At 40.5% G+C, this 24,648-nt stretch overlaps 1 protein-coding gene across 1 annotated transcript in view; it reads left to right on the top strand.

The window, feature by feature from the left end:
* The window catches only part of XRCC5 (X-ray repair cross complementing 5), a 92,167-nt gene that overhangs the window by 57,443 nt on the left and 10,076 nt on the right, over window positions 1-24,648 (top strand). Inside the window, exons 17-19 of the mRNA XM_047870728.1 lie at window positions 19,902-20,011; window positions 21,934-22,030; window positions 24,056-24,123. Of these exons, the coding sequence (XP_047726684.1) occupies window positions 19,902-20,011; window positions 21,934-22,030; window positions 24,056-24,123 (275 nt within the window). The remainder of the gene's footprint in view (window positions 1-19,901; window positions 20,012-21,933; window positions 22,031-24,055; window positions 24,124-24,648) is intronic.

Genomic DNA, 24,648 nt, shown 5'->3' with positions numbered 1-24,648 from the left:
AAGCCCTGAATTCTGGATTCCCAGGAGTTGAGATCTAGGAGAAGTTTCCTGGGTGTGTGTGTGTGTGTGTGTGTGTGTGTGTGTGTGTGTGTGTGTTGTAATGGGTCTGATTTATGTAATCTTGGGTATGGATTATGTAACTTATAGCTCTTTCCAGATAAACATAGGAAGATAAAAATATAGCCTTTTTTTGTTGTTTTACACAGAGCTGGTAAATTTAAGGAAAATAACTTCTGTTGGATACTCTGAATGTCTTGAAAGAAGGATACTAAATACAAACAGTAACTAAAATTGTAAACATCTTCAGCCCTATAAAAGTGTTCTTTCTTTTTTTTTTTTTTTTTTTTTTTAACAATGTGACATACTTTCTTAGTCCTTTCCCAGAACAACAGTGACGCATCTACTCAGGAGAGAAAACACATGATTGTGGGTTCTAGAGGGGTCCGTGCTTTATATTTTTTTATTCAATAGGACACTGGTTCCTCACTGGGTTCCCTTGTGACGTGTTTAGTTTTAAATTGTTAAACCCCAGAACTAGACTGTCTGGGGTTATTTTATGTCCCATTTATCGATAACAAGAAGTCTTACTTGAAAACAAATATCCATTTATTTGGAAGTGGAAAGGGGATTCGCCATAAGGGTATGTTGGTATTTGACACGGTAATTATATAATATCAGTGACCTGGGAGTGTCTCCTGTATCTTCCTGTGGGCCAACTGAGGCCCATAGTAGTTGACTTTCCACAGATGATTGCGAATGTGTGGAACACACTGGATGTTGCGGCTTAAACTTCTTCATTGGCTGCATACATTTCATTAGACAGCAAAGCTCTGCCCCGGAGTTTACATTTAATATAAAATTCATCAGCGAAATAATTAAAACGAAAATCTTGAAGACTAAAAGAAAAGAAAAAAATACATGGCACACAAAGCAAAGACCGTCGTGGACACATAACCACTTGGAAAGTGTTTTGGCTTTTCATGAACTCTCCCTAAAAGGCTTCTAGCCATTCTTCCTCAGCTTTCTAAATTCTTCCAAGTTCTTGTCCATCTGTGGATCAGAAGATGTCTAATGACAGGGTATGGTTCTTGTAAAATGTAGCCTGGCTCTCCATTAAGAAAGAGAGCCAGTGGGTAGCATAAAAAGAACAGGCTGTTTGCTGAGGGTGTGTTCTCGCTGAGCACTGGGACTTCTTCCTGAGGGCGTTAAAGGGGGTCTACGTGTGCTATACGACAGCGTCCCTACTCAGCATTTTGTTCTGTCCTGTGAGGCAGAAGGTGCATGCCTTAAGCCTGCTGAACATTTTTTCTCCTTTTTATGTCAAACAAGGAAAGGGTATTTTTCCCTCTGGCTGGAAATGTGGAACCCACATAGACGCTTTGCCCTCGTCAGAACAAGCAGACGAGCAGAGTCTGGTCTGAGGCCTGCATTTAACGCAGGAAGCTGCTGCATTTGACCCCGGGGGCTGTCCTCACGGTAGCCAGGCTCTGCTGGAAGGACGCAGAATTAGTGAGGAATTAGTGACGGGTGCTTCGGAGAAAGCTTGCCGTCGGAGTCCACCCTTGCAGTGAATGCTAATGGGAATGATTTGTGAGGCAGAGAGCAGTTGAAGTACTTACTCAAGGCACCTCAGTTCTTTCTCTCAACCTCCTATAAATCCTGTGCTTCTCGCTTGCATGGTGGATGATCGTCACGCGGGGCATTGCACTTGCTTCTCCTTGAATTGGGCCGTCCTCAAGATTGCTTCCTAAGCCCAGCTGGTTGAAGAAGAAAACTGATTTCAGATTGTGCTGATGTGCAAACTGCTTTAATCAATGACTTAAAGTGACTGCTCGTGGCAAACAACAGAAGCTCTTAACCAATTAAGATGTTTAGGGAAGGATGTTAGGCTTTTGTTAAAATAGTCACTAATCAGCTGAAATGTGTTAAGAGGAGCCTAGAAACAGCTTGGAGTCCCACTTAAACGCAATAAAAGTGTTTTGGCCCTCCCCTTTCAAATTGCAAGCCCAAGGCAAAAAATATGCTGACGCAGAAAGAAGTGGCAAGTATAATTTGATACAGTTAGCCCTGTCTGTTATGCACGTCTACATAAAACTTTTAAAAATGGTGTGCTTGTTGTTTTTTAGGCTAGAGAAGGGGGGGAATTTGGTTCAGATGTGGAGCACAGTTTCAGTGGGGCTTGAGAATATCAGCATAGATGCCTTTGGACAAAGGAGAAAAGTGAACTTCCTTTTTTTTTCTTTTTTTTTTTTGCAGTTTCTTATGACATGACGGAGAAAAATCTTTAGTTAATAGTTCTGATTAAAGGCCCATTCGTAGCCTGAACTGTGCCTCCCCAAATTTATATGCTAAAGCCCTAACCTTTAACGTGCTGGGATTTGGGTACAGGGCCTTTGGGAGGCCACTAGTTTCAGATGAAGTCATGAGGGTGGAGCCCTCATCATGGGATTGGTGCCCTTAGAAGAAGAGACACCAGTTTGTGCTTTTTCTTCTCTCTTCTCTGCCTGTCTTTTCTCTCTGCCATCTGAGAGTACAGTGAGAAGGTGAATGTCTGCAAGCCAGGAAAAGAGCCCTCACCAGAACCTGACCATGTTAGCATCAGCCCCAAGAACCGCAAGAAAATAAATTTCTGATGTTAAAGCCGCCTAGCCCTTGGTATTTTGTTATGGCAGCCTGCACTGACTAATACAGGCCCATTTTCATTTCCTCTGTCAGATAAAACTGCTGAAATCTGGTACTTCATCTCTTTGTGTCTTTCGGAGGTAATGAGAAGCACTGAAACACTCAGGATAGCCCCTGTGGGCCATTAGAGTCAGGAGCCGTTTCTCACAGGAGAACATCTTTTCGATAGCTCCCTTGGCGTTTGGAATCTAGCAGTGTTTCCTTGGGGGCACTGAGGATAAAATCTGCTCTCTGAGCTTTAGCAGTTACTCTATTGTAGAAACTTAGTGTCAGCATCCCCTCTGTCTGTGGTAGATCTCCACAGATCTCCTAGCTAAATTGTACTTACTTTTGGTCGCTATTTTAATAGCGTATTGAAGTGTAATTTTCTACCATAAGATGTACTAATTCTGAGTGCAACTCCGTGATCTTTTTGTAAATTTCGAGTTGTATGATCATCACCACAAACCAGTTAGAAAGTTTTCCCTCCTCCCAGAAAGGTCCCCCTATTTGTAGTCAATTCTTTTCTCCTACCACCACCCCAAGTAACCACTTTCTGTTTCTAAAGATTTACCTTTTCTGGAAATTTCACATAAATAGAATCACTCAATATGCAGTCTTTTGCATGTGGCTTCTTTTAGTTAGCATAACAGGGTGTTTTTTTTGTCTTTTTTTTTTTAATGTTTATTTTTGAGAGAGAGTGAGAGTGAGCACATACAAGTGGGAGAGGGGCAGAGAGAGAGGGAGACACGGAATCCAAAGCAGGCTCTAGGCTCTGAGCTGTCAGCACAGAGCTGGAGGTGGGGCTCAAACCCACAAACCATGAGATCATGACCTGAGCCCAAGTCGGACACTTAACCAGCTGAGCCACCCAGGCACCCCAGCATAACGTTTTTGAAGTTTTTCATGTAGTAGCATATATCAGCAATTGGTTTCTTATTGCTGAATAATATTCCATTTTATGGATATGCCACATGTTTATCCATTCATCAATGGATGGATATATTCGGATAGTTTCCAGTTTTTAGCTATTATAAATAACGCGATGAACATTTGTATACAAGTCTTTGTATTTTTTCAGGGTGCCTGGGTGGCTCAGTCGGTTAAGCGTCCCACTGTTGATCTTGGCTCAGGTCATGATCTCACGGTTGGTGAGGTTGAACCCCATGTCGGGCTCTGGTGTGGAGCCTGCTTGGGAGTCTCATGTCTCTCTGCCCTACCCCCACTTGCACATGTGCACTTTCTCTCTCAAAATAAATAAGTAAACTTTAAAAGAAAAACAAGTCTTTGTGTTTTTCATTTTTCTTGAGCAAAAGTAGAATTGCTGGGAAGTTTGTGTTTAACTTTTTAGAAATAGCCAAACTCCTTTCAGAGCAGCTTACCATTGAACCCTTCACCAGCAGTGAAGGAGGGTTCCACGTTCTCCACATCTTTGGTGACACTTCTGTTGTCTTTTCAGTTATCGCTATTCTAGTGGCAATGTGTTGATATCTCTGTGGTTTCAGTTTGCAGTTCCTACACTAATGATGCTGTCGTTTTTTCAAGTGGGCATTGGCCATTCATATATCTCATTTTCTTTGGTGAAATGTCTATCAGATCTCTTCCCATTTTTTAATTCAGTTAGCTTATCAAGATGTAAAGAATTCTGTATATGTTTATCAGATAGTGACTTGCAAATATTTTCTACAGTCTGGTTTATCTTTTTAATGGTGTTGTTCCAAGTGTAAAATTTTTAATTTCGATTTCCTAATATATCATTTTTTTTTCTTTTAGGAACTATCCTTTCGCAGTCTTACATAAGAAATCTTTGCCTAGCCAAGTCACAAAATTTTTCTTCTGAAAGCTTTAGGTCTATAATCTATTTTGAGTTGATTTTTGTAAATGGTTATGAGGTGAGTATCTAGATTGATTGATTTTCATAGGGTAACCAATTATCCCAGCACCATTTATTTGGAAGACTATTCTTTCCCCATCCAGGTGCCTTGGCACGTTGTTGAAAAGCAACTGACCATACATGTGAGAGTTTATTTCTATACTCCTCAATTCTTGTCTGTCCTTCATTGATACATTGTTACCCTTATAGTAAGTTTTGAAATACTATGTCTTTTAATTTTGTTTTTTTGTAAAATAGTTTTGACTAATCTAGGTCCTTTGCATTTCCGTATAAATTTTAGAATCAGCTGTTCAATTTTCTGGAAAAAGCCTGCTGGGATGTTGACAGGGATTGCATTGAGTATATAGAATAATTAAGGGAGGATTTCCATCTTAACAATATTGATTTTTTTTAAATCCATGAACATAGGATATTTTTCCATTTATTTAGGTCTTACTTTCTCTCCATAGTGTTTTATAGTTTTTAGTGTTCAAGTCCTGTACTTCTTTTGTTAAATTTTTGCAAGTATTTAATTCTTGTCAACGCTAATTGTGAATGGATTTTTTTTTTTAGTTATTTTTTGACTTGTTTGTTGCCAGTATAAAGAGATAATGATTTTGTTTATTGATCTTATATCCTGCAACCTTATTAAATTTCTAATAGTTGTTTTTATATGCTCTGGATTTTCTGCATGCAGGATGATGTTGTCTGCAAATACAGGCAGTTTTATTTCTTCTTTTCTGATTTGTAGGCCTTAAGTTTCTTTTTCTTGATTTTACTGGCTAGAACATGCAGTACAATGTTAAAATAGAATGATGCAAGTGAATATGCTTGTTCTTAAAGTCAAGAGGAAAGCTTTAAGTCTTCTTAGTGTATGATGTTCTGATTTTTCTGATTCATTTTATCAACTTGAAGAAAGAAGTCTTTTCTCATTCCTAGTTGGTTGAGAGTTTTTATGATGAATGGATGTTGACTTTTGACAGATGCATTTTCTATATAGAAATGATTCTATGGGTTTGATTCTTTACTTAATATGCTATATTAATATTAGTTGATTTTCAGTGTTTTTTAATAATTTTTTTAATGTTTATTTATTTTTAAGAGAGAGAGAGAGAGAGACAGAGTGCAAGTGAGGGAGGGACAGAAAGAGAGAGGGAGACACAGAATCCAAAACAGGCTTCAGGCTCAGCTTCCGAGCTGTCTGCACAGAGCCTGATGTGGGGCTCGAACCCACGAACTGTAAGATCATGAATTGAGCCAAAGTCAGACGTGTAACTAACTGAGCCACCCAGGTGCCCCATTGATTTTCCGTTGTTAAACCAGGCTCACCTGTAGGGATAAATTCCAATCAATCATGGTATATAATTCTTTTGTATGTTTCTGAAGTCATTTTGCTGATACTTTGTTAGGATTTTTATTTATATGCCCATAAGGGATACTTTTCTATAGTTTTCCTTTCTTGTGATGTCTTTGGCTTTGATATCAGGGAAGTACAGGCCTGATAGAATGAGTTGAGAAGTATTCTTTCTTCCCTGTCAAGATTAGTACTTACTTCTTTTTTAAGTATTTGATAGAATTTGCCAGTGAAACCTCCTAGGCCAGGGTTCTTTGTGGGAAGCTTTCTAACACTGCATTATTTTACATATTATAGGCTCAATCAGATTTTCCATTTCTGCTTGAGTTTGATGTAGTAATTTGTGTCCTTATAAGAATTTGTCAATTTCATCTAAATTGTTTAATTTATTGGTCTAACATTATTCATATTATTTTTCTCTTAAATTCTGTGGGTTGATAGTGATGTCTGCTCCTTAATTCTTGATTTTGGTATCTTGTATCTTCTCTTTTTCTTGGTCAGTCTAGGTAAAGATTTATGCGTTTCACTTATCTTTTATAGAAGACCCTAACTTGTGCTTTTATTGATTTTTTCCATTATTTTTTTATTTCATTGATTTTTTTTTTTTTTTTTTTTTTGCTCTTTCATGGTCTTTATTATTACCTTCCTTTTGCTCACTTTGGATTTAATTTGGTCTCTTTTTTCTGGTTTCTTAAAAGCTTAGAATTTTGATCTGAAAGCTCATTCCTTCTCTAACATAGGTATTGAAAGCTGTGCATTTCCTTCAGCAGGTTGTTTAGCTGCACACCTTAAATTGTGATGTATTGTTTTTATTTTCATTCAGTTCACATGCTTTCTAATTTCTTTTGTGATTACCTCTTAGACCCTTGGATTATTTAGAAGAGTGTCTAATTTGCAGACATTGGGAGACTCCCAAATTTCTTCTGTTGTTGGTCTTTCTCTCTATTCCATTGTAGAACATATTTTGAGTGGTTTCAACCCCTTTAAATTTATTGAGACTTGTTTCGTGGCTTACACTATAGTCTGTTCTGACACGTGTTCCGTATGCCCTTTAATGTACATTCTGTTGTTGTTAGGTCAAGGGTTCTGTAAATGTCAGGTAGGTCAGTTTGGATGATAGTTTGTTCAAATCTATATCCTTGTTGATTTTCTGTCTAGTTGTTCTCCATGATGTTCTGAGTATTGGAAGTTATTTCCCTTGAGATTTTGTGGACTAGTGAGACCTTTATAATTTTTGCCTCACCTAGCTAAACAAAAATCTGGAGGCCCAAGCGAATCTCTGCAGAGTACCAGTGAAGAAAACTTGTCAATTCAAGTAATACTATTTTAAATAAAGGTCTTCAGGTATTGGATTTTTTTTAAAAAATAAGCTTAGATACAGGTACCACAAGATTATGTTTGTGTTTCATAACCCTCTGCTTCATGAAAAGAATTCATTTACTTTAGTAATGACCGACTTAGTACAGGAAGAATTGTGTAGATTGAAGAACTTGTTAGAACACAGGGACGATTAGTTCTAAGTAATGAAAGCCAATTTACATTTTAGTGACAAGAGGTACTATAGTATATATGTATATATAGTATGTAAGTATTAGGTCAGCATTTTTAGATTTGGAAGGTTTATAGGTTCATTATTTCCTCCTGTCATTTGTTTCTTTTGGGTGCCATTTTCTCAAACATGGGTTTATTTTGTTTGATTCTTTATTCGTTACATACATTGAGAATAAAATATATGGAATAACTGAGGTTGGATTATCTCCTCATTATCTCCATTTCTAATAACTCGTAGATGGACTATAATGAAGTCAACAAGACTTATACATTGAAATTTTAAATGTATGGGATGATAGGGAGGGTTGAATATACACACCAAAGGTAAGATTTGCCTGCAGCGTGGGGGCTTAGGTGGCTCAGTCAGCTGAGCTGAGTGTCTGACTCTTGATTTTGGCTCAGATTATGATCCCAGGGTCATGGGATTGAGCCCCACGTTGGGTGCCACACTGAGCATAGAGCCTGCTTGAGATTCCCTCTTTCTCCCTCTGCCCTTCTTCCCTGCTCGTGTGTGCTTGCGCGCGCACGCTCTCTCTCTCTCTCTCTCTCTCTCTCTCTCTCTCTCTCTCTCTCAAATAAAATAAAAAATAAAATAAAAATTAAAAAGAAGAATTGCCTCCAGCAAATCTGGTTAGTCTTTCCTGAGTACAGTAGGTAAAATTAAATAATTTGAAGGCCCTTTATTATACAACCTTCTAAGTACATGAATATAAACAGAAAGAAGAAGATGCTGTAAAAAATAAAAAAGAAAGAGATTGTGAAATAGTATTCTGAGTTTCACTATCAGCAAATGCCAATCTATGAAAAATGTCTATGCATTTAGGACCCACTAGAAACCGGACCAATTGTTTATTGCTCCCTAGATGTCTCCTCATTAAAAAATAAGTACATGCTCAATTGGAAAAAATTAAATCGTAATGTAGTAGTACATAAAGCTAAGAAAGTCTCCTCCTTCATCTTCCCCCCTCTCTTCCAATCTCTCTCCAAACCCACGTCTGTCTTACTTTGTCACTCCTCAAAGGAGTAACCCTGCTAATCCCTGTTAATGTTGTAGTCAAGATGGTTAATATTTTAGGGTATGGTAAATTGGGGTTATAGTCATAGATAGTACATTTTGGAGAACCCCCCCCCCCCCCGGCCATTCCTAGTGAGATCAAGCAGCATGATCTAAGAGGAGAAAAAAAGAGCTCACAGCAAAATGGGATGGTGTTAAGTCATAGTAAGTGACAACAACAGAGATGCCTGCATGCATACGGTCAGGGCAGTGTGGGAAATGGTCTCTTCTCCACCCGCACCTGCATGCATCTCTTAGCCTGTTGCTCTTTGTGTATTTTTCCTCTCCATAGAGCTTTATTTTAGTCATTTTTGTCTCTAAAATTAAAGTGAAGGGTGGTGATAAAAAAAGTTCTAGACTGTCCATTCCTCTTAGTGATAACTGGTTCTAAAAATGCGGTGTGTGGGTTTAAATTGAAGGAATGCAAGAAGGGGCACCTGGGTGGCTCAGTCGGTTAAGCACCCGACTCTTGATTTCCACTCAGGTCACAATCTCACGGTTTGTGGAGCTCTGCATTGGGCTCTGCGCTGACAGTGTGGAGCCTGCTTGGGATTCTCTGTCTCCCTCTCTGTCTGCCCCTCCCGATCTGTCTCTCAAAAATAAGTAAATAAACATTAAAAAAAAATTAAATAAAAAAAAGGAACACAAGAAGACATCTTTATTCTTTAGAGGATTTAGAGGAGTAAACCAGTGAGGCTGAGGCCATTTGTTCATCCATGTAGCAAATGGCCGGTGGCCTACTGTGCACTAATCACTGTGGCGTAACACAGACTGGAAACAAATACACGTCAAGTGGTGATAAGCACTTGTGTTACTTTCCAAGGGCTCTGTGACAAAGCACCGCATACTGGCTGGCTTAAAACTACAGAAGTTTATTTTCTCATAATTCTGGAGGCTGGATATCCAAAGTGGAGGTGCCGGGAAGGGAAGGTTGGTTCCATCGGAGGGCTCTGAGGGGAATCTGTTCCATGCCCCTCTCCTACCTCATGGGGACAGCTGGCAGTCCTTCATGGTCCTGGGCTTGTAGATGGGCCACTCCGGTCTCTGCCTCCTCCTCTTCACAGGGAGCTCTCTCACTATGTGTGTCCACATTTCCCTCTGCTTATAAGGGCATCAGTCATACTGGATTAGGACCCATCCTTATGACCTCATCCTAATTTGATTACATCTACAAGGACCCTGTTTCCAAATAAGGTCATATTCTGAGCTTTCAGAAAGGACATGGATTTTCAGAGAATGGTATTCAACTCATGACAGCACTATAGAAAAAAATCAAAATGGAATCGTGGGATAGTGAGTGCTGCGGTGAGATGGGCTTGTGACTTTATGTAGAAAACAAGGACGGGTCACTTTTGAGGTGTCATTCGAACAGAGAATTGAGAAAGATGAGGACAGAGCCTGCTAGGTGTCTTTCGGGAGAACTTTGTAGACCAAGGCAGCAGTATTTTCCCCGGGAGTAGGAACCTGTTTGGCTTCATTTAGGAGCACCAGGAAGGCCAGCGTGGCTGGAAGAAATAGGAGATGAGATCAGGGGGTGGCTGGGGTACATGTCACCTAGGGCCTCCTAGACCTTTTGTTTTTACTCTGAGTGAGGTAGGAAACCACTGAGGAGTTCTAGGTAGAGGTGGATCTGATTGACTTGTTTTAAAAGTGCCCGGGCCATGCTGAGACCGGCAAGGTGGAGGTAGGCAGAGGAGTTGGAAGGTTGCCATAGTGCTGCGAGTGAGAAGGAGTAAGAAGTTCAATTCCTGATAGGCTCTAAAAGTAGAATTGGTGGGTTTTACTGACCGTTTAAGTATAGGATGTGAGAGAAGGAAGCAAGTCGAGGATGACTCCCAGGCTTTTGGCCCGAGCACCTGGAAGAAATTGCAGTTTACTGAGAGGGGAAATACATGTTAAGTTGCTTATGCAGGTGTGGAGTGTGGACTTCGGAAAAGAGGCCTGGGCTGTAAACCTGAATCTGCAGAAGTCACTAGAGATGTTCTCTGAAGTCATGAGACTAGATGAGTTCCCTGAGTGGGGGAGGGGTGTGGCACAGATGGAAGGGGTCACTTTGATGCACAAATAGTTCATCCAAGGCAATAGGACACAAGGCACGGTGTGGGTACAGATGCAGGTGGGTGACCGATTTGAGGAAGAATTCATAGACTAGTTTGGTGTAACCTGAGCCAGAAAAGCCCGGACAGGAGAGAGCCCAAAGCAAGGCATCTCAGGTGATGCAGCAACCTAAGTGCAACCTGGTGCTGTGGGTGCTAATAGGACTTCCCCAGAAATAAGGCTTTTCTGATGCTGTTATTTTGCCTCTTGAGTTTACTGTTGATGAGCATTTCTGACCACTTTGTACTCATTTCTAATTCTCTTCTAATTTCTAATCATTTTCTGGATCTGTCTCTCCTTTCCATCCTAACTACCACTGTCATAATTCAGGCTTTCATTACTTCACCATTGGACAGTTATAGCATCCTATATTAATTTATTTTTAAGTAATCTCTACATCCGACATGGAGTTCAAACTTAAACCCTGAGATCAAGAGTCATGCGCTCCACTGACTGAGCCAGCCAGGCACCCCCAGATTTAGCTTCTTACGAAAGCACAAGATTTGATTAAGTGTCAGCCCTTTTTAACCATTCCTCATGTCGTTAAAAGTAGTCCCCCATCTCAAGGCTGCCCACAACCTGGTTCCACTCTGCCATCCCAGACCAGTCTTCTGTAGGTCCCCTCTGCGAACTCTGTTCTCAAACCAAACAGTATTCCTGTTAATATGCTTGTGATACTGGTTTTCCTGCCTCTGTATATTTGCTCATGATACCCCTTCCACAAAGAATGTCCATTCTTTTTTGTCACCCCCAAATCCCACTCTTAAGAGATGCTCCTGATTTAAGAGCCAATATATCCTGGGATACCTGCGCCCAGGAGTAGTTTTATTACAGTATGACACATCATCAAAGGTGCCGCTGTTAGTCTACTGTCAGTGGAACAGATAACCTCCCTCTGTTTTTATGTTCTCTAAGTGCTGCTAAGTAATTTTTTTGTTTCTGTTGTTGACTTTAATGAAGCAGTGCTTGGGAATAATAACAATTTTAAGTTTTTGAATTACAGCATAAGTAATTCTCAAAGTTCTTTGGACCGATTCATAAATCTTAGCCCCATCAAAGAAGTAGAGAAAAATAGTATCTGTGTATTTTCAGCTGTGGAACATTATACAGCTTTCTTCACAAAATCAGAAAGAGGGGGGAAAAATGAAAAAAAAAAAAAAAAAGGATCTAAGTGGCCCTTAAGAAAAGATAGCATATAAACACAGGGCATCATCATTTATCAGTTTTTAGGAAGATATATCACATGAAATACCGTTGTTTTAAAATTTCTGGTCCTTGGTGTGTCCTTTTAAGAGTGACACAAATTCTTGAGGCATCATAAAACGTCGTGGGCCATCCCCCTCCATTGTCCACAAAAGCACATTCAAGCAGACTGCCTGCTTCTCTTCCTTTCTGAGGAGTCTGACTCACCACTCACTGTATCTCTTCAACTGATACATGGTTTTCAGTTCCATTCAATTACCAACTTTTAATTGAATCCCATTGCCAGATTGGTCTCCTGTTCCAGAGTGTTTCCTCTTGGCTGCACTGTTACTATGGCTACTTGGTTCCTTCCACTTATTTCCTGCATTAGGGTCATGACATCCACTCTGGTATGAAGCTAGACAGATACTGTGAAATTGCTACGGCACCAAACACCATCATCTTGCATTCTGCCTCCCTCCTACTGCCCATCTGGAATGGGATCAAGTCTACATGGTAAGGTTATCAGTTCTTCTGTATCCCTTTTATTTTAGTCAGCATCACCAAGTTTTAGAGTTCTAGAACTTTGGAAAGTTGTGGAGACCCTCTTTCTCTGCCTTCTCCACTTCCTAGCCCCACCCTAACACGCACTTCCAAGCATATGGCCTATATGTTTCATAAAGGAGCCAAAGACATCACTTCATGCAAAGGTCGATGCAAAGGTCTTCCATGAGCTTTTTTCCTATGTTAGCATCATGTCCCAGTTTTGGACTCTAAGTGCGCTCCATTCTGGAATTGGTGAAATGAGTTACGCTAAAAAGTGGACATTCTTTGGTCTTCAGCAAACTTCTGTATGCCCTGTAAACTTGTGAATATTAATTGACAATCTTCAGGTTTCGTGGGATATGTTCAGTGAGTCTTTAATGGTTAAGTTGAATGTTAATTAAAAAAAGACCATAGAATGCTATGGAACCCCTCCCTTTTGACCAGGAAACTTAAAAATTTTGCAGCTGACTTGGACATAGACCTGCTCTTACACCCAGGTTATTTAAGATGAGAAATATTATTCATCCAGAATGAAAAAGATGTGTCATAATGTTCTCTTACATAAAGGGAGTTTACCACCAGTGGGCTTGCTGGAACCACTTTTCTAGTTTCTCATTAGCTCACACCAACACCTTTTTTCCAGAGGGAACTAAGTAAGACCAAGAGACCTTCAGTGTTAGTCTTCCTGTGGCTATAAAGTGGGACTCAGAGTTAGCTCAAATAAAAACAAAAATAAAATGAGAGAGATCCCCTAGTCTGCAGGAATGGATTCTTGACAATACAGACTTTGCATTTACTCTGCTCCTTGTGCCTGGGGTTTTAATTTAACACATCAATGAAAAGCCAGCATTTAAAGGGGGGAGGGAACCCAGCAGGAATTACTTTTATTAGTGCAATTTGTAAGAAATTACTGCATTTAATGAGAAAATCGTTAAGCATGAAAAAATGGGCTGTGACTGAACTTGCGGAGCTTAAATGGTGAGGTTTTAATTGAGTTTTTTAGTTATTGGTAAGAAAATAGTAATAATAAAAAAATCCGCCAAGGCTGTGTCTATACTGTGGAGGTGGTCAGCATTTTATATACCTTCATTCAATTTCTTGTGCCACTGGTCATGCGTAATACTGTGGCTGTCGTGGTCTCGGTGTCGGGTCCGCTGACTGTTTCTGCTCTTAAAAGGGAGGCAGGCAACTTCTTCTGCCTGCTCCGTGAGGAATGCTGGGGCCAACAGTCTGGTAGAACAGTTTCTAACATGGGGAAGGACAGGGAGGAGGCAAAGAGCAGTACAGAGCTGTGTCTACTCCACAGCCCAGCTGCTTAAAAATAAGACCTTTGAGAGGCGCCTGGGTGGCTCAGTCAGTTAAGCATCTGACTCTTCATTTCGGCTCAGGTTATGCTCTCATGGTTCGTGGGACTGAGCCCTGAGTCCAACTGGTGCTGTTCAGCACAGAGCCTGCTTGAGACTCACTCTCTCTCTCTCTCTCTCTCTCTCTCTCTCTCTCTCTCTCTCTGCCCCTCCCCCCCTCAAAAATAAATGAACATTAAAAAAAATAATAAGACATTTGAAAGTCATTTTCAGGTTCATAAAGCTTATACTTTTTTCCTAGTTTTCAGTTTCTTTTGTTGCCACTCAGTGATTTCATTCTCCCCACCAAAAATACTTCATTAGAACACCGGGGTGGCTCAGTCAGTTGAGTGTCCAACTCTTGATTTCAGCTCCAGTCACGATCCTGGGATTGTGAGATCGATGATGGTCATGATCCCAGCGTCGTGGGATCGAGCCCCGTGTTGGGCTCTATGCTGAGCAGGGAACCTGTTTGAGATTCTCTTCTTCTTTGTCTCTATACCTCTCTCTCTCTTTCTCTCTCAAAAAAAAGAAAAAAAGAAAGACCACAAAACTAGAAACAGGAATGCCAGACCTAACAAGCCAAGGAGCATAAACATTCAGAGCAAATTCTGCCTGGGGTCTTAGATCCAATCTCTTTTAGAAATAAAGGCAGAAAGGACATTTAAGAAATAAATCAGCGTATCTTTTGTCATTTAGAGGAAAAATGTTTAGGATTCCTTTTTTTGTACTTTTCAGAAGTGCCTTTGACTTCTGTGAAAGGACAGAGACAGGGAGGGGTTGTCACCACCAGTTCCTCTGGTTTGTCGTCACGGGCCACACAGCTGTGTGGAGCTTTTTGCTGTGTTTCACCGTGTTAAACCTGAAGTACAAGGAAATGTATGTAGCTCTAAAGATGTTTCAAGTAGAAGTGAAAGTCTGTTTTTGTGTGTGTATGTATAATTTTTTGTAGAAATATGCTTTATATGTATATATATACATATACATATACATATATATACACACACACACACACACACACACACACACATGTATGGATTGGGAAAAGCTTTAAATATACTTAGGAACTTTTTCAATAACTTTCAGTTGAATTTCATTGTATCCTCTCTCACTAGAAAGAAGGAAAGAAAAAAAGCCTGTACGTTTTACCTTCCTTTATTATTTAAAGAATACTGTATTAATTTTGTGTCTCCAGGAAACATCCAGTGCATAATTGGGGCATCCTCCTCTATGGGTTCATAGTAACCCTGTGTCGGATGGCCCCTTGGCCCACTCCTCATCCTTCCCCTGTGCGCACAAGATCTGGGAGTTGGGGGGACAGACCCAGCCCCTCGCGGGTTGCCTTTCCCAGCTTCCATGTCTACTGACTTCCTACAGGGTTCAGCCAATAGGAGACCCTGGTGGGAAATTGGTGGGAAGCAAGGCGGGAGGGAGAAACCGGGGTATTTCTCCCTGTGTTGGGCAGCATGGCCAGTCCTTGGCTTCACCTCCCATAGGACAGGCTCCTGAGATTTACTTGTTACACCCCTGTCTTCTGTTTTCTTCCTGCCACCCAGCACTACCACGGGTGCTAAGGGCTCCTTGCTGTTACTGATTTCTGGGTTACAGCACCATTCGCAGCTGGCTTTACAGCTTCTGGTCACCTGTGTAACAGTTGCCGGCCTTAAATTTCCTTTGTGAAGTATCCAGTGATGTCTCTTCTTCTGGCTGGACCCTGACAGACACATAGACTCTACCCACAATGACCAATTTGTATCCTATAGTAAAGAGACAAAAGGAAGCCTATTGGTGGCCCGTTTCAGTTTCAGTTGCCTGTATTAAAACACAGACTCCTTTTCTTATCAGGCAAATGTTTCTTGCAAGTTTCTGGCTTAAAATGGTGATCGTATTTATGTGTGGGTTTAATTGGCAACAGACTGGACTACTTGCTTGGAGTTTTATTTGCTGATAGATATCATTCTTTTATTCTCTTAATTACTGACCTGATCATATACTTATTTAAGTGCTTAATTTGTATTACTTTTTAAATTTGTTTTATAAAGATGCCACTGTCATTGACTGTGTAAATCTGTTCTCAGTATTTAAAATAAATTAACTGCCGACTTCTGTAAAATGTGCACCCCTTTAATAAGTAAAATTCACATGAGGCATTGAGATAGTAAGGATTGAATTGAGAAACATCCTGAATGATGCCTGGGTTGAGCAAAATCATTTGAGATGGTTTTACAGTCCTTTATATATAATGTGTGACAGATGAGTGATCCTACTGCTTTTTTAGCTCTGTCCGGTGAAGGGGAAAAAACCCACAATAAATGACTTTCTTTCACTCTGTGGGAAACATCTTTATAGAGAACAGAGGTAGTAAGCAGATGTCAAGTCAGGGGCTGACAAGCACATGGCCCTGGGTATTTGGGCCCATGTGACTGTACATTAAGAAGGGAGGTGATTCAATTTCGGGGATTTGGGGTCGTGTTGAATATTTTCTCTGGAGAAGGAGAACATACGTTTCAGATTTAAAAAAAAACAACAAAACTGGTTTTTTTCCCCCGTATGTAACACTTTTGTATCTGGATTGCATTTTTAATGTAACAGTGAAGTATTATTGAGACTAATTTTGTGGATCATCAGTCTGTATTTATGTAAGATGCTGGCTTAATATATAATGCCCATGTTTAAACCTCAGAATCTAGAACATTTTGATTTTGAGTACTCCTTGAAATAAATGACGACCTTTGCCTAAGATGGATGGCCCTTTCAATGGCCGTCCTTTATATTGGCTACTAATGAGTATTATTGAGCCTCTGACTAATTCTGGAAAACATTTTGGTGAATTAAATTGGGGCTCTGATTTCCTGAGTATGAAGACTGACAGGCCATTCCATACCCTGTAATTGATGTAAAAGCAGAGAGGAGCACCCTGATGATCCACATTTTCCTTATGTGGTGCAGGGAGCACAGGAACTTCAAAAGCGTCATCTAGCCAAAATAGAATTATTTTTGTCAGCCATTTCTGCATTCTATTAAAAATGGTAGGAAAATGTGAAGTGCCACCAAACTTTGGAAGGGGAGTGAATCTCTTGTCCAATGATGTCCCCATCCTGTTCTCATACTCAGTATGTTAAAGCATCATCCAGCGCAGCTATTTGCTGGTGTTAAATGGTTCATTATAGTCAGTGAACCACAAAATGGTCTGGATAGAAGGAAAGAATTCGTAATCATGGGCCAGATGCACAGGCCATGGAACTGATGATGCCTCGAAGGGCAAAATCTGATTCTTTGTATTCACTGGATTTATTGCAAGTTTGGGTATGTTTATCTCCCTGTTTTCCTGAAGTTCCTGGAGGAAAAGGCAGAACAGTCTAACATGTAAATAAGAAAACTCAATCCAAATAGGCCCACAAATACATTAAGAACTTCATTCTTAAATAGAAACTAGGTATTGAGACTCCTACTTCCTTTTCTTTATATCCCTTCTTTCCTGTATTGTTACTGCAAATGGATTGTTGGCTTTTGCTTTTGATTTATTTTAGTCTCTTGAATACTTTTTTCTATAACATGGCAACTCTGTGTATGCGTGTTCCATCTTATGTCAAGATAAAATGGGTCAAGAAGCTGTGTTTTTTGCAAAGCAGTTCAGTCCATATTTAGTTGATACATGGACTCCCGGGTTTAAGGACTCCCTAAGCTTCAGTACCTAATCCCTTGTGCTTTTTATACTCTTTTTCTTGCAGTCTTTATAGAATAAGTTTGGACACGGCAGACAGCTCTCCTCTTTTATCTCTTAGCATCTGTGACACCGTACCCTCCTGGTTTTCACTGTCTCCCTCACCACTCCTTAGCCTCCTTTGTCAGCTCCCTTTTCTCTCTCCGAGCTCTAAATGTTGCGGCTCCTTAAAGGCTTGGTCTTGAACTCTTCTCCCCTACACTTGTTACAGACTCAAGCACTGTCCTGCCTCAGGACCCTCACATGTACTTTTGTCTTGGACCACCTACCCTCCAACCTTCCCCTAGCTGATTCTTCCTCCTTTTTCTTCCCCTCTTCCTGTCTGGACTCCATGTGTTGGACCATTTCCTTCTCTTCAGACATACCCTATGCTTTCCCACCTCTCTTCATACTTGGGCTCATTCTGTTTTCTGCTGTATCATGGCCAAATTCTGCTTTTCATTGCCCAGCAAAAAAGCCATCTCACTTCATGAAAGTTTCTTTTAATTAGTCACCAAAGATTTTTAAAAATTCACATCATCTGATATATTTCCATACCAGTCATAGTCCTCTTCACATTTACCTCCTATTATTTTTATATATGTGTTGTGTCCCCATTAGACTGTAGAGTCCTCAAAGGCAAGGACTTTATCTTCAATTTGATTGTGTCTTCCACAGAACACACTCTAGAGTCTTACCTATAATACTTATACAGTAAATATATATTAGGTTAAATTAATGAAAATAATTCCTACATCAGGCAGAGAAATATTTACATCATAGCTCGCTAAGGCCCCTGTTCCTCATTTCAGAAGAAATGAGAGACATTGAGTCTCTGAGGATTACTACCTCTGGCCTTTGAAGGCTCTTATTTGTGCCTAGATACGTAACTCTGAGTGAACTTTATGTCATTTTTATCAGAGCAAGCAGACTGCTGTAAATGGTATAGGAACTATCAAACACTTCTGTTACTTTGCCTTTCCAGGCTGAAAAAGGAGATAACTTGTGTTGTTTTGAGCTCCTTGTTGGTTTTCTGCTCTATTAATCAGGGCTGTATTATTTACCTTGTTCAAAAAGACCCATCCAAACATCCTTTTGCTCCTTTGAATTGTTGGGTATTAATCCACTGCTGTGGGATACATTGGTAAAGATTTCAGAAATTGCAGAGAAGTGTTTCTCTAATCCCTCAAGTTTGTAAAGTACTTTATTATAATAGAGATCATAATCTCCTAGTTGGCGGAAGAGGTGAAATGGTTACTGGGAATATTTTTCTCTTGTTGCATAATTATTGTATCAGGAAACACTTTGTCCATTTTTTTAATCCTTTCCATATGCTGTAGGTCCCTTAGGAAATACGTTGATGGCACTGAGTTTCATGTCTTTCATAGGGCATTGAGCAGTGCTCTGGTCACTGTAATTCAGTTAGTGACCTCAAGCCTTCACAGGCAAGCCTTGAAAGCACGCTCTCATTAGTGTTTGTGTACATAGCCGTTCACAACTCTTGTTGCTCACAGTTGTGAGGCTGTGATTGTGGCAGCGTGCAGTCTCAGAGCACCTTGACCGTTCAACATAAATTGCCAGCCCAGCCCGCCGGTGAGTGGTTTCAGGGCACAAGTGAGAGTGAGCCTTTGTGCCATCACTGTGTACTTCTTGGTTTGTTCTATGCCAGCCACCAGTCATAAGAGGCCATTTGAGTCTGCTCGGCGACTTATATCCCCTGATGACTTTGTTTCTGTTTTCCTCTGGTTTTTTTTCATATTAAAAAATGTTTGTTTGTTTGTTTGTTTGTTTGTTTGTTTGTGAGAAAGCCTCAAGTTGTAGCCTATCTGACAAATGGTAACATTGTTAATGTATTTCCTCTTTCTATAAAATTTATGACTTGCTTGCTGACAGTTACTGTTTATTAAGTATTCATGGCTTGTAGGGTGCTGAGCAACAGAGAATATTCAAGTTCGGCTAAGGGCAGAAGATAACATAGCAGGGATTTCTCATTCTAAAGGGATATTATTAAATTAAGACGAGGGCTGATCTTTTCTAATTTGACCTGCAATTGGTAGAAGACGAGGCGTCCCTGGCTCATTACCCTTCACTGTCTGGCACTGTTTGACATTTATCGTGGGTGGAATTGGGGGAGGGACTGGAGGGTCTAGATTCTGTGAACATACCAGGAAAGACAGCTGGGAACTGCCCAAATGGCCCCTAAAGTCGGGGGTGGAGGGGGGGTGATAAAAAGCAACAATTAAAAAAAATAAGTGTTTGTACCATAAGAACATTTAGCTGTAATTCTAATAAGCACTTTAGAAATTAAATTTTATTTCTTGACAGATATCATTAAGTATTACCCAGACTTTGAAATACAGACTTTCAGAATCAGCATTCTGCATCTCCTCTCCCCCATCCCATCCACCCTCTCTCGAAGAATAGCTTTTGTGCATACTGGCCATGAGGCCCTGGAGCCGTAATACGTACTTACAGGTACTCTCTCTAACAAGCATTGCTCAAAATGAGGAAAATGAATTTATTGTCTTATATTTTAGCAAGTCGCCAGCTAATAAATCAGATCGAGCAGTTTTTGGATACTAATGAAACACCGTATTTTATGAAGAGCATGGACTGCATCACAGTGTTCCGGGAAGAAGCCATTCAGGTAACGCTGTCCTCACCTGTCTTCCTCTTCCTAAACAGTTGGCCACCATCACAGGGGACACAGTGCCCCACAAGCAAGCACGGGCTTTTGGCAATAACTGTCCTCACTGAGAATAGCAGTGTTTGCCAAGAGACGCAGAAATGACTGAGTCATTTTACTCTGGCCGTCATTTCTGAGGGGGCACAAAGATGTGTGTGGTGAATGGGATGCTTAGTCCCTGAGAATTAGCTTTTTATTACGGTGAAGTCCATGCTGCATGACTCCTCTTTAGGGAACCAGGGAAATTTCCACTGTAACCTCTCGTGGCCCACTCATTAAAGGACCAGTTAACTGTTTTAAAGAAACTGATGGAAAATATATATTGGTAGGATTATTGAGAAGGACTTTATGAAGACAGGAGTAGGGATCTGGAATGCCAGGAAAAATGAAAAACACTGAAAGTTAATTCACTTACTAACACACCCCACTTTTTGTGTGGGTTTTTTTGTTTGTTTGTTTTATTAGGAATTTTGAAAAACCATTGTAAAAATTTTCCAAATTGTTTCTAGGCTTTTATACAGAAACTCTAGGCAAGAGCGAGCAAGTTCAAATTAGAAAGTGTATTTTTAAAATAGATGTAGTTGCAGTGTATATTAGATGGATGCTTATTAAATATTTGCTGAGTGAGTGAACAGATTAATTCCTGAATTGTTTAGGTACTTAACAAAGAATGATATAAAAATGAGAAAATTGTTAAAATTAGAAGATTCAGGAGTAGGTGATCTAGTGCCCTACAGATAAAAGACAAAATTAGGGCAAAGTGGAGTCCATATGAGACTAAGGCTGCCCCAGGTGGAGGAGGGTCTGGTAACGTGGGAAAAGGTGATGAAAACATTGCTTTCCTGGCACTGCCCCCAGGCAGGCGGAGCACCCAGTAACACTTCTGAGCACCTTTGTCACTACGCACCCTTGAAAGTACCAGGTCACTGGCTTTCTTTCTTAAGAAATAAAAGATTGTTTTTTTTAAAGTGAGGGAGAGATGAAGGAACATCCAAAGAGACTCAGAGACCTATCAGCCACTCTTAATGTAAAGACCTTTTTTAGCTGCAGAACTGCAAAATACACAGACACACTAAAAGAAAAAAGGTTTTAGGGCGCCTGGGTGGCTCAGTCGGTTAAGCGGCCGACTTCGGCTCAGGTCATGATCTCGCGGTCCATGAGTTCGAGCCCCGCGTCAGGCTCTGTGCTGACAGCTCAGAGCCTGGAGCCTGCTTCGGATTCTGTGTCTCCCTCTCTCTCTCTGACCTTCCCCCATTCGTGCTCTGTCTCTCTCTGTCTCAAAAATGAACAAACGTTAATAAAAAAAAAAAAACTAAAAAAAAGAAAAAAGCTTTTATAAATGGGAAGATGTGACTACTGACTGGTTATTTACTCCTAATTTCTTGGTATTTTTTTTAAAAAGAGTCCCTCTCTATATTTTAGATACCGCATACAGAAATATTTATAGATGATGTAATATGCTTGACGTTTGTTTCCAAACAACCCCTGGGTTGAAGGAGAAGGTAGGAGTACAGATAGGACAAGATTGGCTAAGTCGACAGGTGTTGAGGCTGGGTGATGGGTATATGAGCATTGATGACATCATCCTATTTTTGTTTGAATTTGTCTATATGAAAGGTCAAAAAGCAAAGTACCAGTCCACCAAAAAACCTGTGTGGCCCTACGGAGTTCTGTACCGTCCACAGATGGAAAGATTCCTGGTTCCCAGTGAACAAAGCTGAAATTTGAAATGCCATACCCCATTTCCCATTTCACCAAAGAAGAACATGACATATTTTTCTTATAAATAATGGTGGTTTCAGTATATATGGCACTTTGTCCTGGGAAGGACTTGTCTCCGTGTTTGCTCCAACCTGATGCCCCTCTACCCCCCATGCCTCCAGGTTTCGGAAGAGCAGTGCTTTAACAATTTCCTGAAAGCCCTTCGAGAGAAAGTGGAAATTAAACAATTAAAGCATTTCTGGGACATTGTCGTTCAGGGTAAGGTGTCTTTTGTCATTTGCTCCAAACATTTATGCTGTTTTTTCTAAATATAAATGTAAATTACATTGTCTGATGTGTTATGTGGCAACCTGATGACTTTCCATGTGGATTTGGGAAATGCTCAGTATCCAGTGAATGAAAAACCTTGCTTAATAAGCATAAATAAAAAGTGATAAATAATAAGTCAACACGCAAGTCCTGTCTTCACCTGTGTGCAGCATGGCCCATTTCTCAGATGGTACCTTGCTGTTTGTTGGAAGAAACCATGTGGGCAAACACTGCCCCCTTTCTCAGATGCTTAGACCCTTTCGTCCTGTCCATCCTGCCGGATCCACAGCACTCTCATTGACCTCACCCACAGTTGGCTCTCCTGTGGCCTTTCATTAACATGTTCTTGGGCTTTCTACTCCAGCAGACCAGCATCTTCATGCACCACAGCCGCTCCCTCACATTGGACTGGTGCAGACTAATCTCAGAAAGAAGACAGCACACACTCTTCCGGTGTTAGGCCTGATGTTTGATTTCCTTCGTGCACTTTGCCCTTTTTTTTTTTTAACCTGACTTGATTTTCTTTCAGAACTTGATTTTCTTTTCAGGTAGTATAAGATATTACCTGTTAAAAATATCTGTTATGAAAACAATCGTGTTGAAAATTATGAAACTTTCCACTTGAAGTAGGGCCCTTGGATGAGTTTCAACCTGTGTTTCTGTGCAGATTCTGTGAAAAGGAGTTGCGGACCTATCTATCCAGCTTCAAATGGCAGCTTCTCATCACTCAGGAACTATCTTCCTGACAGTTCATTTTTCAGCCCTTTAGCTTCTAGACTGGGGAGCAGAAGCCATTAGAATAGGTGGTGAATGGGGCTTACTCAGATCACTTTGGTGTCTCTGCTGCTGACCTGCTAGATGAAAGAGATTGTTTTTGCTATTTATTGATTGCCTCCAGCATATTGTTTACTGAACAGAAACTTATAGGACATACACAGGGTACATATTTACTGAGAGCTTATCTCCTGTTGAGAGAATATACATGACCTGTGCCATTCCTAGGTACAAATGGATGTTAAATGGGCTTTTCTTTCTTTTTTATTTAAAAACAATTTTTTAATGTTTATTTTTGAGAGAGAGAGAGAGATTGAGTCAGAGCACGAGTGGGGGAGGGACAGAGAGAGGGAGACACAGAATCCAAGTCTGGCTCCAGGCTCCAGGCTCTGAGCTGTCAGCACAGAGCCCAATGTGGGGCTTGAACTCACGAGCCATGAGATCAGGACCTGAGCTGAAGTCAGACACTTAACTGACTGAGCCACCCAGGCGCCCCATGTATGTGCTTTTCTGAAAGTGTATCAAGCATCAACTCTTTGAGGCAGGATAAAATCTTACGAAGAAGAGAGAACCGAAGGGTAGATTTTCTATTCTTGATTTGCTCTCACTGAGCTAAAATTGATGTACGTGCTGAGTGGCAGACATGACCATTATAAGAACATGTTTCCTCCCGACCTTGGGCCTCTTGCTGTTCCATCAGTAGCCAGTAACATTACTAGAAGTCAAAATGTCTGCAGATTCTCATATTGGATACCTAATGGATTTTGGCCAAAGTATAGTTATTAGGTTATTTATTTACTGAACTTACACCATGCACAAAATTGAGGGGAATATACAGGTGAGTAAAACCCTGTCCCTGCCCCGGAGAAAAGTGGTCCGTTAGGAGAGAGAAAATATGTACACATAGTTACACAAGGTAAGATGTGATGGGAGCCATTTCAAAGGTGTAAACAAAGCGATGTGAAAATTCTCAAGGAGAGATTTAATCAAGGAAGGCATCATAAGGCAGGCAGCATCCACAAGCAAAGTAGGAGAAAGGATAGGATGCAGGGAACAACAGTTTTGCATTTCCTACAGAGAAGTGCACCTGTATAGTTTTAAAAATCTCCCATGCAAAGATGGGAGTGGCATGGTAGAAAGGAAGGTATGATTGGGATTGATTCTTTGCACTTGGATTTCACTCTGTGAATTACTTTTTAGATGGAATTACTCTGATCACCAAAGATGAAGCCCCCGGAAGTTCCATCACAGCTGAAGAAGCCAAAAAGGTATTGAGGAATAATACCCTGTCTGTAGATGAATTATTGTAATGGATATTTTCTGGATGTGCATTCTTCCTTGAAGATTTAAAATTTTAAGGGTAACTAAATTAGGGCCCCCATTCTTTATACAACCAATCGGCAGATTCCTCCAACTGCCCCATCTTTGTGGCTGATACTGTAAACTCGTTCAGTTTTCCATAGACTGCAGTAATGCTTCTAGAATTCACTTGGAACCGCAGCTTTATTGACTCTAGAGCTCCTGAAGTCCCTAGTGCATACCAAGCTTATTCTGGGCGTTGGTAAAGGCTCTGAAATCCAGGTCATCCAGTGATTTCCACCATGGCCACACATTAGTCACCAAGGGAACTGTTATTTAAGAAATTTGAAGGGGGCACCTGGGTGGCATAGTTGGTTGAATGTCTGACTCTTGATTTTGGCTCAGGTCCTAACCTCAGGGTCATGAAATTGAGCCCCCTGTGGGGTTCTGTGCTAAGCTTGTAGGCTGCTTAAGATTCTTTCTCTTGGGGCACC

The sequence above is a fragment of the Prionailurus viverrinus genome, chromosome C1, assembly GCF_022837055.1.
Source record: "Prionailurus viverrinus isolate Anna chromosome C1, UM_Priviv_1.0, whole genome shotgun sequence".
Lineage (NCBI taxonomy): Eukaryota > Metazoa > Chordata > Mammalia > Carnivora > Felidae > Prionailurus > Prionailurus viverrinus.
Note: the sequence above shows the minus strand (reverse complement) of the source record. Positions and strands in the feature narration are given on the sequence as shown.